The 15,703-nt window shown below is 41.7% G+C and overlaps 1 protein-coding gene across 1 annotated transcript; it reads left to right on the forward strand.

Annotated features, from left to right (window-relative positions):
* Window positions 1-290: 290 nt before the first annotated feature.
* ACSL5 (acyl-CoA synthetase long chain family member 5) lies at window positions 291-13,612 on the forward strand. Its single transcript, XM_074159143.1, has 20 exons — window positions 291-476; window positions 1,038-1,146; window positions 1,792-1,856; window positions 1,936-2,037; window positions 2,368-2,467; window positions 3,679-3,857; window positions 4,541-4,573; window positions 4,796-4,847; window positions 5,428-5,501; window positions 5,947-6,024; window positions 6,994-7,128; window positions 8,005-8,139; window positions 8,214-8,309; window positions 8,822-8,894; window positions 9,793-9,881; window positions 9,960-10,076; window positions 10,519-10,662; window positions 11,653-11,754; window positions 12,141-12,212; window positions 12,646-13,612. The coding sequence occupies exons 1-20, from the start codon at window positions 321-323 to the stop codon at window positions 12,784-12,786; spliced, it is 2,052 nt and encodes a 683-aa protein (XP_074015244.1). The 5' UTR covers window positions 291-320; the 3' UTR covers window positions 12,787-13,612.
* The last annotated feature ends 2,091 nt before the right edge of the window (window positions 13,613-15,703 follow it).

Raw genomic sequence — 15,703 nt, forward strand, 5'->3', positions numbered from 1 at the left:
TACTCTTAAACTGAAAGAATTGACATCTGTTCCTTGTCTGCCTTCATTAGGCTTCAGCTTTTTGTGGAGGTGGGTGCAGCACAGATTAACATTTATGGGGACAGGTGACTTGAGATCTCTTAAGAGGCTTAAAGCCTTGCATAAGCACATTTCATTATTGTACCAAAATTCTTTAGGGGAAAACTGCTGAAATGATTTGTAGTATTGCTTAACAAACTACTTAAGTAACCATGGCTCATAGGTAGTGAATGCTTCTAACTCGTGTCTGCTAAACCTCCTGTTTGTTTCAGATTCAAATCTGGCTCCACTGATCCAACACAATGATCTGGATACTTCAAGTCCTGTTCTCACCGCTTCCAACACCAGCATTGATTAGTCTTATTGTATTTGGAGCTGGCATCTTCCTGTGGGTGATAAGCAGGCCCAAACCTGTTTTGCCTCCTGTTGACTTGAACAAGCAGTCAGTAGGGGTTGAGGTAATACTTACTCTGCTTGTGGGCATGGACTATTTTTGAGAAGCTTAATTTGAATACTGATCCATTCTGATTCTGGGTATCAGTGGAAACTCTTGTCTGCTATATGCAGCCTTCTCTCCCAGGTGTACAACTCAACACTATGGTGGGGAGAAGGGAAATCTTAAGACACTAAGAGTAAGAAACAGTGGCTTTTGCCAACAGGGTTAGGTGGGCTTTTTACCTTGGCTGTCACTGACTTATTTCTGTATTTTAATGCTTTGCATCAGCTTTGAGGCCGGTGCTAGACGACAGTGTTAGACTTCACGTAACTAGGCAAGTCATAGCACTCAATCTTAGTCAAGGTCTCTCTAATGACCTGTAATTGAATATTAATCTAGGTCATCTAGAAAATTCCTCTGCATATGGCTGATGACTGAACAGATCAAAATCAGGAAGGAAAATGAGACTTCCTAACAATGCAATGCTATGAAAATACATTAAAGGGGGTGCTGGAAGAAAGGCTGAGGAGCAAATGACATTACATCTGTTCTGCACTGTTTCATAACCACGCTCTGTTCCTAGGGAGGAGCCAGAAGAGGTGCACTCTTGACGGATAATAACCTGCTTTCTTACTACTTTGAAGATGGTAAAACCTTGTATGAAGTTTTCCAGAGAGGACTGCATGCTTCTGGTAAGCTTTGCATCTGCCTATTATGCCTGTTATTATTATGCCTGTTAGTACTTGCCTATCACAAGTAAATAAAATTGTTCCAAGCTCTTTCGCCTTGCCTCGTCTGTAGTAATAATTCAGGCAAGCAAAAGCTTTCCTAGCCTTCTGTGAGGTGCAGTGACAAGTGACCATATTTTTATTGTTTCTCCACTGATTTAGAAGTAGTCTTAGTTGGCAGACTGGGCAGGAACAAACATCAGAAGCTAAAGATGGTACAGTTCAGTGAGGACAGTAAGCTTCAGAGGGGGCTGAGGGGAAACACCTCTGCTTTACCTTTGGGCTTTAGTGTAAAATTGCTGCCTGCTTAAAACAGGTATGAATTTGTGCCTATGTGTCCCATGCATGGAAATACGTGATAGCTTGCAAGCTATTTCAAGCTCACGTGGGCTGTGAAATGGGAAAATATTACCCGATCTTGTAAGGATAAAGCCAACAGCCTTAAAATCTTGGCTTGGACAGAGTGGACTGGGGACACTGCACTTCCATGGTCCACGAGTTTAGCTGGATGTCTGACTGAAAATGTTTCCCGCTTACACGTGTTGCATTAAAGCGCTATGCAGCTTCAGTACTGAGCTTTATAGCTGCTTTTCTGAACTCTTCCATTAGGAAATGGCAACTGTTTAGGCTACAGAAAACCCAACCAACCTTATCAGTGGCTGACCTACAAACAGGTGAGTATTGTACATGACAGATGATTTTAATTTGGGATAGTGTCTTGTAACACTAAAGTGGGGGAAAACTATTTTACAGGTTTTGGACAGAGCTCAATACTTGGGATCAGGGCTTCTGCAAAAAGGATGCAAACCATCATCAAACCAGTTTATTGGTATTTTTGCTCAGAATAGGCCAGAGGTAAGCAGTGAATTGAATATCCTTTCCCAGAATATTCTGAGACCTTGGGGAGAGGAGGGTCTGTATTTTAGTAGCTTGAGGCCACATAAGGAACAATCAGAACTGGCTTTTCCCTTCCCATTTCCCTTATTACTGACTGAGCACATACTATGCCAGGCATGTAATACAACGATCTTCAACCCTCACCACTCTAAGAATCTCATTGATGTGCTCCTCGCACAACCCCTACTACTCATGTGTGCATGGGCTAGTCAAGCTGTATGAAATCTGCAGGTAATCCTGTCTTGGGAGCTGCTAGTTTTTCTTAGCTCTGCTGTCTTCTCTTTTCAGTGGATCATTTCAGAGTATGCCTGCTACACTTACTCAATGGTTGCTGTTCCACTCTATGACACCCTGGGGCCAGAGGCCATTGTATATATTGTTAACAAAGGTAAATATTGACTTTCACTATTTCATGATTTCTCAAAGAAGCTTTGCTTTGAAAAGGCTGAAGGTCAAGGGAATTTAATGCAAAAAATCAGAGTAGTTTTAACCGTACTGCTTTTACACTTTTATAGACAATTTCTGTAAATGAAACTGCTTTGCAATGGTTCAATGCCTAGAAAAAGCCAGTGGGCTTCCTATGCCTCCTAGTGTCTGGAGAGCAAGTCCACTGAAGACCTGCTAGATCCTGTGGACCATCCTGCAATCAGGGCTCAACTATTTGCTATTTGAGGTTTTGCAGTCATGAACTCCCACACTGCCAAACAATCAGACAATGCAGACAGGCTTGCATGCAAATTAAGACTAGATGTGTGTCTTTGATTTAAAGTTGTAGTATGTAAAGAGTGGAGGACAGAGGGGTAAAGATAGATTAAACAACAGATTTAGGCATATCTGGTTAGGGCCTGTTGTTCTACAGGAGCAACAACTAGCATTCCATCATGGAAGAAACTGGTGAGGAAGCTTGAATAAATATTCAGAATTTCATCCCCCAGTCTTAGGGGAGATATGGGTGGGGAAATATCCGCTGCTGTCACAATGATCTGGGATCCAACCCATAAACAGGATTTTCCAAACAAAATCCCTTCAACAGTTACGCTGGTGAACCTTGCAAACAGGTCTTGCCTTGGGACTACATAGCTGTGCCTTACCAGGCTAATGGGGAACCGGCATGTTCAGGCAAATCCAATTCCTCTACTGACTTCATGGGAAATGCTTTTGTAATTGCATAAAACTATTGCACATGCAGAAAAGCTGAGACGTTAACTCCGGAATTTTAGCTACCTCTTTCTCTTCTAAATTTCTTTATATTTAAGGAATATGGTTAAACCTCAACAATCAGTGGGGACAATTCTGAGCTTTTATGGCAATACCAAAAGCTTAAATGCCTATCTTGACTGTGGCTGAGGATATTTGTCTTCAGGTCCTCAGGATTTGCTCCCACTTTGGGAAAACTTGAGATTCTAGCTATACAAACAGCTGGCTGTGGTAGGAGGAATCTTCTCAGCACTGTAAAGTAGCCACTGAAACCATATAAACAGATGCAAATGTCTTTAGAATAAATCAATGCTGTGTTCTAAATGTATGTGTTACTGAGCTGTCCCTCACTAGCCTCATGTCTTCTAAACAGACTTCTGAAAGGTAATTTCTTTCCTGTAGCTGACATCAGCATAGTGATCTGTGACAAGCCTGAGAAAGCACAGGTCTTGCTTGAAAACTGTGAGCAAGAAAAGACCCCAGGTCTGAAGACTATCATTCTCATGGACCTCTTTGATAAAGAACTCAAGGAGCGAGGAGCTAAAGTGGGAGTTGAAATTCTAGCACTGCAGGAAGTTGAGGTAAGTGACTAAAGGCTTCTGCTTGACCTTGCCAGCTAGACATCTGCGCCTTCTCTGGCAACAATGACACTTCAACATAAGCATTATACAGTTGTCACATCTGTACCTGAGTCATTTTGAAACTTGATAGGGCTAGTCAAATGGACTTGCAGAGTCCAAACCATTGACTAAAGTCGTGTCAATGTGTTGTGGACAGTCAGGACACTGGAGTCAGGACACATTAAACTGGAGACTTCCTTAGCTTAATTCATGGTGCAGTTGTAACAGTATTTATCAGGCTTCTAAGCTGGCAGTTGAGCCTAATTGAAACTGCAAGTGCAAATTACTGGCTGCTTTGACATCCCAATACTAGCCTTAACCTTCCAAATATAGTGCAGAAGTGTAAAGTATAAGAGATGTGGCCTACATCAAATAAAATGAAATATCTCCATTCAGGATGTCCAAATTCCTTAAGTAGTTCTGATCACTTTCTAAATACATGAATTCATGCTTTTCTCAACCCCAGGAGTCAGCTTTTCCAATTTGTGTGTAATAAGTTCAGGAAGACCAACATCTCTGAATGAGACAGAGTATCAAGAGGCAAAGTAAAAACAAGTGTTGCATTTGCTGTGCAATTACCTATTCATTTACTGTTGTTGCACATCTTTCTGTTGCAATTAAGCTGGGTTTTCTCTCTAACACAGGAGCTGGGAAGAAACAACATCAGAGAACCAGTTGTAAGTATCTCTGTGAAACAGTTATAAACTTGCAAAACTACTCTCTGAAAAGACCTCTTGCCATGCTGCTAGTAGAGAAGGCTGGCAGTGTTTTTATTTTGTATCTTGTCTTGCTGTTTCCAAACAGAATTCCTGGTTCACCCCCCTTTAGGACGTGTATGTAAATACTGATAAGCAACATAATCCTTTATCTGTTGACCTTATGTGGCTTTTTCCCTCTAGCCTCCTAAGCCTGAAGACCTTTGCATTGTGTGTTTTACCAGTGGAACCACAGGTAAGAGAATATATAGTGATGCTTCCCCACTAAAACAATCTCTCTGTGCTGGGGGAAAAAAAAAAAAAAACACCCAGAAAAAAAACAAACCACCAAACACCTTTCTAGCACAAAAAAAGGAAGCACTATCAACATGAAGTAAAACAGTAAATTAGAGCAGTGTCAAGCCAGTTTTACTTGGGACATTGTCACTATAAATCAAGTGCACTGAGACTTCTTGGAGATGGGGGGGAAGAATAGCCAAATTCATGTTGTCTTTATGAAAAATACAGGATCTTAATGTTAAAGAGATTGGTTGTTTAACTGGGTCTGCATTCTGATCCACAAGGGCTAGAGAAACACCCTGCTTCAGCATTCTCTATGCTGCTCCGAACTACTCTGCTGTTTCAGTAGATGTTTCCTTTATAGAATATCCGTAGCTGAAAGTGCACAGTATGAGGCATATTTGTGATCCCTTAAGATAACACATGCTATGATTGAGCCTAATACCAAGATAGTTCAAACTGAGCCAAACAAGGCATGGGAAACTGACAGTAGAAGCAGTCAGAGCCACAGCTGATTTTGCTCGATCTCTCCAAAGGTAACCCTAAAGGAGCCATGCTGACACATCAAAATGTTGTTGCAAATGCTGCTGCCTTCCTTAGAAGCACAGAGGTAAGCTTCTGCTGGGGGTGATCTCTAGGCTATGCCACTCAGTCAAGAAAACAGCTTTAATGTGGGCATTTTCTGCAAACCGTTCACTCCCAGCAAACTCATGCTTTCCTAAGTGCTATATTTCAATGGCGCAGTAGTATTGCAAGAAACTTGGTTCAGTCTTGAACAAGAACATCTACACAGAAGTTATTCTAGAATGAGTCAGAGCTAAATGCCAAGAGTACTAAACTATCCTGTTTAGAGTCTTGCCAAAACAAAACTGATCTTGATCTTGTATGGCTGAGTTACAGCTGCAAATTGTGAAGACATGATGGATGAGCCTGAGTTGTTTGAAGTGTCTGTTTCAAAGTACTCAAATTGATCCAAACTTTATTCACTTTCTACTTAAGAGTAACTCAAGCAGGCATAGGGAGTGCTAACCTACTTCTATTTCTTTCCCCTCTAGAACACAGTTGAGTGTACAAGTTCAGATATCACCATGTCCTATCTCCCCTTGGCTCACATGTTTGAGAGAGTTGTACAGGTAAGCAGACTGTGCATGCTGCTAACTTCTGTAGAAGATCTTGTATGTATGAACTAGTTCAGACCATAACACGTGTTAGAAGCCATATCTAAATGGTTAAGACCATCTACCTAAAAGCAAAACCTCTGAACTGACTAAATAATGCTTAGCTACTTCTCCAAGATATGGCTACTATCTTCACTAAATGAAGCTTTGCTCTTCAGTCTGGCCTCACTGAGTCTGATTTACTAAGACATCAGCACGGGAAATGAACTGCATCAAGGCCTTAGTCAAACACAGTGAAAACTAATACTTGAAGAGGAAGCAGTTTAAGACCAGTGGATTTAGTACTCAGAGGTAAACAGTGGTACGTTCTCCACTGTTTACTCTGCTGGGCTCTGTCATCCTGCCTATCTGTTTCCTAAGCTGGAGTTTCAGTCGGCCAATTAATGCACTTCCTCCAGCATGTTGTATAAGTAATGCTTCCTATAGGGAACATCAGCAACTTTGTGGCAGGATCTAACTCTTCCACATTTAATGGTCTCAAAACAGTCTTTTAAGCTCCATTCCCAACCCAGTATTTAAAACAGAATGTGTCTTGTCCTATTCCTTGTCAAGCTGTTAAATTCTTCTATTGCCTTGTATTTAAATTTCTAGGTATCTTAAAAGATATCAAAATAGAACAGCTGTTCCAAATGTGGTGAAGCTCATATTGATTGTATTCAACCATAATCTGAAACTTTTTGGTTTGTGGTCTTTATGGACTACAAATCAAAGTTGCACGCCAGAACTTAATTTATGCATCTGAGCTTCTATAGATCAAATTACAGTAAAAGGTATTGACAGCCTTCTGTATTTCCTCAAAACCCATTCACAGAAGAACCTCCCTATCACCGGGCACTGGAAATCATGCTGCTTTCCATAGACAAATAATTATGGATAATGAAGCTAGGAATTATCTGCGACTAAGCTTATTCTGGTCAATTTTAGACTGTGGTCTACAGCTGTGGAGCAAAAGTAGGCTTCTTCCAAGGAGACATCAAGTTTCTAACAGATGACATGAAAACTTTGAAGCCAACACTATTTCCAGTTGTACCAAGGCTGCTCAATAGAATATACGACAAGGTATGTGAGCAATTTTAGCTAAATTATCTTCATGTTCATATATCTAAGTAAGCATACAAGTTTAATATTGAATACAGCATAATAGCACCATTAGTTAATTACTCCTTAACAGGAAGCATTCTTTAAAATCCTTTCTGAGGAGATGGAAAGAGCCTCGGGACTCGGAGTATATGAACCATGTACCCAGTCATGACTGGGCTAAGTGTGTTGCTGTTCAGAGACAAAGTTTGCTTACTTTTGGAAAGCAAATGAAGCAAGTGTTAAAGCTGTCCCTACTGTGGCTGAAGTATGTCAGCAGTAACACAAATTAGTATTGTCCCTTGGTTCGTCTCCTAGATCATGGCGGTAGTGAAGACAGACCCTAGAACATCAAAGTAAGATATGGTGCCTCCTAACAAAGCAAGAATTGGAGGTACAGATGTGAGTTAAACCCAGGAGTCACCAATAAGTCTTATGAGGAGGGGCTGAGGGAACTGGGATTGTTCAGCCTGGAGAAAAGGAGGCTGAGGGGAGACCTTATCACTCTCTACAACTACGTGAAAGGAACGTATAGTCAGACGGAGGCTGGTCTCTTCTCCCAAGTAACAGGCAATAGGATAAGAGGAAATGGCCTCAAGTTGTGCTGGGGGATGTTTAGACTGGATATTAGGGAAAAAAAAAATTTACATCAAAAGGGTTATTAAGCCTTGGAACAGGCTGCCCAGGGAAGTGGTGGAATCATTGTCCCTGGAGGTATTTAAAAGACAAGTGGTGCTGAGGGACATGGTTTAGTGATGGTTTTTGTCAGTGTTAGGTTGATGGTTGGACTCAATCTGAAAGGTCCCTTCCAACCTAGACAATTCTATGATTCTATGATCCTAATACTTTTCCTTGCAGATACAGAGTGGTGCAAAGAGCCCAGTGAAGCGTTGCCTCTTAAACCTTGCTGTGACTATGAAGATGGCTGAAATAAAACAGGGCATAGTTCGAAATGACAGTATCTGGGATAAGCTAATCTTCAAAAAAGTTCAGGTATGTCATTCTAAGTGTGAGTAAGCTGAGCATTGTGGTATCAGAGGATCTGATGGCTTTTGTTTCACTTGTAGGAAACCATGGGTGGAAGAGTGCGTATAATGGTAACGGGTGCAGCGCCTATATCTCCCTCTGTCCTGACATTTCTTAGGGCAGCATTGGGCTGTCAGGTAAGCTGAGTTGTTAGGTTTGTTTTTTTCTTAAAGTAAGACCTGTTTGATTATGCCCAAGTAAGTGACCAATGACACAGCTGTGGTCTAGCCCAACTTGTTCCTTGGGAGATTGCTTGATCTGAGTTAACCGTAACAGAAACAAAATTCTGCAGGGCTGGCTTCAAACTGCACTACAAAAAACCTATCCTGTAGGCTCTGGGAAGAGGAATAGACCAGCAGAAATAGGAACATGCAGCACTCAAAGTCAGGCAGCTGCCTCTGAGCTTTGTGGGAGCTCATTGACTGTGAGGATAAGCCAATGCACTACATTTGAGAAGAGTTCAGAGAACGAGGTGAACAAAGCAAGGTTTGGATAGGTGAACTTGAAGAACATCTGGTTACACCAATAAGACTAAGAAGTCTTAAAGGCTAAGATTGTTGCTGCTTTCCTAAGGAGAAGAATTGAGCATGGGCATAGCTCTTTCACGCTAAAGGCTTGATGTTCAAAGAACATTCATCCTTTCTCACAGATCTTTGAAGCTTACGGCCAGACTGAATGCTCAGCTGGATGCACTTTTTCAATGCCAGGAGACTGGACAACAGGTACAGTAGTTGAGACTTGGAAACTCCCACAGCTGCCAACAGAAAGTTGTACTCAGGCTTAGGTGTTCTACTGCTTTTAGTCCAATGAAAATTAAATCCTGTGTAATTAAACTCAAAGTGATTCTTGGCAGCAAGTCACCTGTATGCTTAATAGATACCAAAATCCTTGACTCAAGTAGGTGAGGATCTCTCATGTAAAGTGACATAGGTCAGCTTAGACCCTGTCCTAGGGTACAGAAAAAGAGTGCTTGTACAGAGCTGAGCAAACTGGACAAGGACTTCCCAAATGGCTTTAAGAAACTAGCCTTAGGTCCCAAATAACTTGTTTTACTGAGAGAATTATGACTAAGATATCAGACATGATACTTGATTATTTTCCTGAAGGACTACCTCACTTTGAAGATTTAGCTTTCATCTTAACAAGGATGTTTTTAATATTGGGCATTCTAAGTTCAGGCTCAAGTCACCATCTTTGAGAATACAATAACTGCAGAGCATAGTGAGGATGAAATGTAAACGAATACCAGGGTCTATGAGGGAATCTGTGGAGGCAAGTGTGGTACATGGCTGGTGTGGTTGATTACACCAATAAACGGCCCTGTGCATTGAGACCTTAGCTGCTACTTATCCTGCATTAAATGTTTGAAAGTAGCATTACAATAACTTTCTTGAACATGTCAGATTCCTTTATAAAGTACAGGTTCTTGCTGAAGCAGTGAAGGAAAAGCCATGAAGTATCTACTATCACTGAAGTCTTTCTTACGTAGGGGGCACCTGAGTTCTCCCTTCTTCAAGACCTAGTCTTTCTAGCTTTTGACCAAGTAGGGCCAACTGCTAGCAGAATCCCCAAAACATAACTGTCTTTGGTTGTTGTTTCTTTCCCCCACACTACCCTTAGGCCATGTTGGAGCCCCTCTGGCTTGTAATATCATAAAACTAGAAGATGTGGAAGAAATGAACTATTTCTCTTCTAATAATGAAGGCGAGGTAGGTACCACCTCCTGTGTGTCAGGAAATACTGAAACATAAGACTTGGTGACTAACAACATTCTGTGCTTCCTATAGGTCTGCATTAAAGGACCAAATGTGTTCAAGGGTTATCTGAAAGACCCTGAGAAGACAGCAGAAGCAATTGATAAGGATGGCTGGCTCCACACTGGAGACATAGGGAAATGGTTGCCAGTGAGTAATTGCTTAAAGCAAACTATCCCTTGAATGTGAATTCCTGGCTAGTTTACAGGAATCTGAAAAGCTGAATTCTAGGATAAAAGCCTCACACGGTATCTTGTTATCATTCACCAAGTAACTCCAGGCAAAGTTCCACAGACCAATTAGGTTACAAGATCTCAAATAATACCTGCTGGGCCAGTAGTTAAGACTATGTCACTTCCACAGTGAAGAACAACAAGGTGTCTTGCTTTCTATTAGAGGAGAATAAAGGAGCTGGCTAATCATGTCCTGAGCTAGCTGGAGAAATTAGACAAAGAGCCCCTTCTCTCTGTAGACAGCAAAGACCAGTTCCATACTAGCATGTGCCTTTCATACAACAAAACCAAACCTATTCTTTTCCACTTATAGAAGCAAGACAGACTTGAAACTAATGGCCTCCACCTTTAACTTCTAGAATGGAACACTGAAAATCATTGATAGGAAGAAGAATATATTTAAACTTGCACAAGGAGAATACATTGCTCCCGAGAAGATAGAAAATGTCTATATCAGAAGTGCTCCTGTAGCCCAAGTGTTTGTCCATGGGGAAAGCCTGAGGGTAAGTGATGTCAGGAGTGAGCATCCTGCAAGACTCTTCCTACAATGAGTTCCAGAAGATCAGGGCACAAATGTATGCATTTACAAGACTCCTTAAACAAGAACAGGTTCCCAATAGTGCCATGTTTATGTGCCATGTTCTTTCAGACCTATAGCCCTCCCGATTGACAGCAAAGAAAAGGAGATCTTGGTATCAAGTTTCAAGCTGGGTAAAGGCTAATTGCATACTTGTATGGGATTAGTATGTCAGGTCAGCTCTGTCAGTTAAGAATCACAGAATTGTTTGGATTGAAAGGGCCCTTTAAAGGCCATCTAGTCCAATCCCCCTGAAATGAGCAGGGATGTCTTCAACTCAATCAGGTTGCTCAGAGCCCTGTCCAACCTGACCTTGAATGTTTCCAGGGATGGTGCATCTACCACCTCTCTGGGCAACCTGTGACAGTGTTTCACCACCCTCATTGTACAAAAAAAAAAGGTCTTCCTTATATCTAGTCTAAATCTACCCTGTTTTAGTTTAAAGCCATTACCCCTTGTACTATTGCAACAAGCCCTGCTAAAAAGTTTGTCCCCGTCTTTGCTCTAGGTCCCCTTCAAGTACTGAAAGGCTGCAATGAGGTCTCCCCGGAGCCTTCTCTTCTCCAGGCTGACCGACCCCAATTCTCTCAGCCTGTCCTCATAGGAGAGGTGCTTTACCTCAGAGGTGTCACCTCTGCTAGCAGAGGCCAGTCTTCAATCTGTAAACCAGCCAAAAGTAATTGCTGGAGCATTCAGCATGTATAACAAATGGCATTACTACTTCAATTACTGCTGCCAGAACCCAGATAAGTGGCTTGAAAGGTCCTTATAGCTACATTCCAAACTCTGGAAATGGATGGGGATGTAAATGTGGCTTGTTATAGAGACGCTGTCCCCAGTCAAGTTCACATAGACAATCAAAGTAATTGCAGATGCCTTATCTTGGTATCCACATGACTATTTCCACTTGTTTCAGTCTTTTCTAATAGGCATAGTGGTTCCTGATCCTGAGACGCTTCCAGAATTTGCAGCAAAACTGGGAATAAAAGGTTCCTATGAAGATATCTGCAAAAATCCAGTGAGTGGCTTTATGATTTTAGTGGCTTTATAGATAGAATTTAACTCTGAAGTCAAATCTTGCATTGCTTTGACTTTTTTCTACCCACTTTTTTTTGTAAATAAAGCAGGCTTAATGCTGGCTGAGTCATGCAAGCAGCCTCACAGTAAAAACTGGAACTAAGCATAGGAGTCCCTTGATGTTTCAAGGGCTATCAATGTTTCTTTTCCAATAAGAAGATAGACTTCACCTTGTAGTGGCCTTAATATAAGAAATCTTGAATGTTGAAATATGTACATGTATTCTTGCCAACCTCATTTTTCACTGACGGGGCAATGGGTATGGTCTTGAGCTGCAATTACAAAATGGCAGCTTTACACGCTCTGCTCCTGCTTTGTTTCTTCTAGGCAGTGAAGAAAGCTATTTTAGAAGATATGGTCAGACTGGGGAAAGAGGCTGGCCTTAAATCCTTTGAACAAGTGAGTACTTCTAAATCCTGCTTGTCACAAGCCCCTGTATTGTTAATGTAATGGCTGGGAAGTCTTCATTCCTGTTATTGACTGTGTCAGGATGGGGTCCAAGACAGCTGCCCCAGACAAGCGATTGAAGTAGGCAGGGAAATATTGACTGGCTGCCTGTCTCTTGACCAAGAGACAGGTGGCTGTACAGGGCAACAGTCGCACTTGCCATGAGATGGAGTTCACCGTAGGCTGCAGGAGGTATGCTGTAGTTTCAGCTTCTCCACTTGCTGTGTCAGCCAAAAGGAGTTTGACTTGCATCAAAAAATGGTTTAGTTACTGGACCTCCTGAGTCTGAGTTCTTGCACTGAGCTCAAGGAAGCTGTGAAGAACTGTTGCTTGTCCTCTGAGTAATTATCAAAGTGTCACATGCTAAATTACTTTCTTTTAATAGGTGAAAGACCTGTACATCCATACAGAAATGTTCTCTGTAGAAAACGGACTCTTGACACCAACACTGAAGGCAAAACGACCAGAGCTTGTTAAAGTCTTCCAGAACGAGATTGAGGCCCTCTATTCAAGTACACAGGCATAAGTGGCCAGTTTAAATCAAACTGCATGGAGTATCCAAACAAATCTGTGACACTACATGATCTATGGAGAACACATGCGTGAGTGGAGGGGAGCAAGGAGAACTTAAATATATTGTTTCTGGTATCCTGGGAAAAATGACTTTCAGATGAAGATGGCTGTAATATAACTGACAACTGGCAGTATTCCCATCTCACAGGACTAAGCATCAGCTGTCTAGGTGAAGCCAGAACTTTCATCTTCCTTGGACTGTGACTGAAGTGCACAAACACTGAAGAGCCTCAGCCTGTAAGAGGCAGCAGTGGGCACTTCTCCCTGCCAAAAGCAAATCTTGTTTTCCTCCTCCAACTATGAACTCCATTATGACCTTTTGTGAATTGCAATCAGACTGAACTCTTTCATGCAGTTACGTGTTTTTTTTGGGGGGGAGATAGTTCAAAAACCAAGTGCAGGAAAATAACACCTCAGTTTCCACTCAGGATGCTACAACCTGTCTCAACTCAAGCTGTCACAATATCAATTGGTGCTTAACATCTCTTCAGCAAATACAAAGTGAATTTCCTATTCCTAGCACTGGACCACACAGTATAGGTTGTTTTTAATGAAAATGCGTAGTCTGGCATTAAATGGTTTACAAAGTACATGTCTAAAGCAAACATAATTTATACTCTAGTATTGGAGGCACTGGATCAGTTTTTGCACATGTTCTCAAATCCAATGGCAGTTATAAAGCCTCGACAGTTTAGAATTTGAGCCTGGTAAGTGGAAAATTTTAGCTGTCCTTCCTAAGAATATAGGATGCAATAAACTGTAACTGCACAATCAAACCCAAGCCTGTGTGAGTGACTTGTTTCTCTGCTGCAACCAGACTGTCAGCTGCAAGGTCTACTGCTGCCTGGTTACATACAGCCGTGGGTATAACACAACTGCTGCAGAAAGCAAACTTCTTTCCTGTGCTGTCACAGCTCAAGCCATGAGGCAGTAAGACAGAGGAGCAAGATCTGCTCTGGCACTATTCTACTTTTCTTGTAGTAGTGTGATATGTGCTGAAGACTTCTGAACAAATTAATTCTTCCAGATCAGCATATCACATGAAATAAGGCATCAGATATCATTTTCTAAGGGTAAAGCTGTTTCTTTAGAAAACTATTTGCTAAGATGAGCACCGTTTCTATTTTTAGAAATGTCTTCAACTAGTGTATGCTGTCTCTGCTGACAGTTCCTCCCTGTCCCTGTAGTAGTCTGCTGCATCAGTCCAAAAGACAATGGATGTGACATGGGGGAGGAGTTACATGTAGCTTTTCTATGGCAATTCTCTGTGTCTGTGTCAGATTATTAAAGCTAGTGGCTGTTCTTCTCTCTATTTAATGCTCTTGGTCAGATATCCCAAACTGAAAGCAACCAGTAGATTTGCTGGTCAGGAAAGACCAGCTTGGAGGATGGGGGAAAGGGTCTAGGAAGACCCTTGCTGTGAGGCATCTCCAGTTTTGACCAGTAAAAATAACTGACCCAATTCTATTTCCAGTCTAGGCCCAAAGACCTTGACATTTTCAGGTAACTGTTCTGTCACTTACTGTGCTTGTCATAACCTAAGGCTATAAAGGCTTCTAAGGCTCCGAAAATGCATTAACTATGCTGCCCATCTTTCCCATGTTTCCTTAAAGCACTGTGACTTAAAAGTTACTGATGGCTTAATTTTTTCCCCCAGGTGAGACCGGGGAGAAAGAGGGGGGAACAAGGGGGAAGAAGAAACGTATACTTAAACTGGCTGTGGGTTCTGATGAGCAATTCAGCTGGGGACAGTAAGTCTAGTGCCGGTAAGATCTGTATAAACTGGAGGCTGCGTGTTGTGATGCCACCAGCCACATTGCCCGGAAAGTACTTTGTTCATTCTACCAACAAGTAAAACTTCCCTACAGAGATCAGTTTGATTGAAGCTCAGGATTCTGTGGTGGACCCTTCCACTAGCAGTGTTCAGATACCAATCACTGTGCTTCATTCAACAGACCTCTTCTTTGTGGAGCAAGTAGAGAACGCCTACTCAGGTCGCTTTCTAACACAGTAGAGATGCTTTCTCTTGTGGAAGAGGAAACATGTTAATCTCTGAACTTGGTTACTATTAATGGCAATTTAGCCTCTTCGCACAGTGGCAAACTACAGTACTTCAGATTTCTCACGTCTGTGGCATCTGCTAGTAGCTGTTACAAAGGCTGGCACTGTTTGACCAATAAACCATACACAACAATTCAAGTGTAAATTGGTCTGAAACTGGTCTCTTGGGTGCTGCTTCTGCCATAGGTACTGCTTCCACAACATAGATCTAAAGTGAAAAGAGGAGTACTTTAGGCATGCTTCCATTGAAATGATGCAAATGTTATTCCAAGGTATTGAGAACTAAAGCTACCTACAGCCAGCTTGATGCACTGTAATACCCAGTGAACAAAGATTTGAGGTAAGGATGGCTATACGTGCAATGAAGTTCATATCGCTGCAACCTTTTTCCTGAGGATACTGGGATTGGAGCTAAAAATAACAGCCAGTCTTCCCTACTCGCTTTAAAAATCTCTCATCTAGTAGCTAGCCATTATGAAAAGATCCACTGGGGTTGCAGCACAGCTGTGCATACATGCTGAACAACTAGCAATACCATGACTAATAAAGATTTACGTAAGGCAGACGTTTAACATGAATATTGATAATATGCTTTCCTTTTACTTAGCAAACTGGAAACAACCCTCACGTGTACACCAGGAATCAGAATGCCTGATTTAGGCTCTCCAAATTAGGTAAGACTTGTATACCAAAATACAATTTGTTACATTTCTTTGTATTTTCTTTCCATCTCTACGTAACAACCCCTGTGCCTGCAAGTTAATTACTGGTTAGTCCTTGGTCCTTATCCTGAGAGGAAGTGTTCAGAA

This window comes from Numenius arquata, chromosome 15 (genome assembly GCF_964106895.1).
Source record: "Numenius arquata chromosome 15, bNumArq3.hap1.1, whole genome shotgun sequence".
In the NCBI taxonomy this organism is placed as follows: domain Eukaryota; kingdom Metazoa; phylum Chordata; class Aves; order Charadriiformes; family Scolopacidae; genus Numenius; species Numenius arquata.

Excerpts from the sequence above, each read along its gene's own strand:
- ACSL5 (XM_074159143.1), top strand. The coding sequence starts at position 321 with ATGATCTGGATACTTCAAGTCCTGTTCTCACCGCTTCCAACACCAGCA. Across the intron at positions 1,147-1,791 it reads GAGAGGACTGCATGCTTCTG|GAAATGGCAACTGTTTAGGC; the intron begins GTAAGCTTTGCA and ends CTCTTCCATTAG. Across the intron at positions 5,502-5,946 it reads CCTTCCTTAGAAGCACAGAG|AACACAGTTGAGTGTACAAG; the intron begins GTAAGCTTCTGC and ends TTTCCCCTCTAG.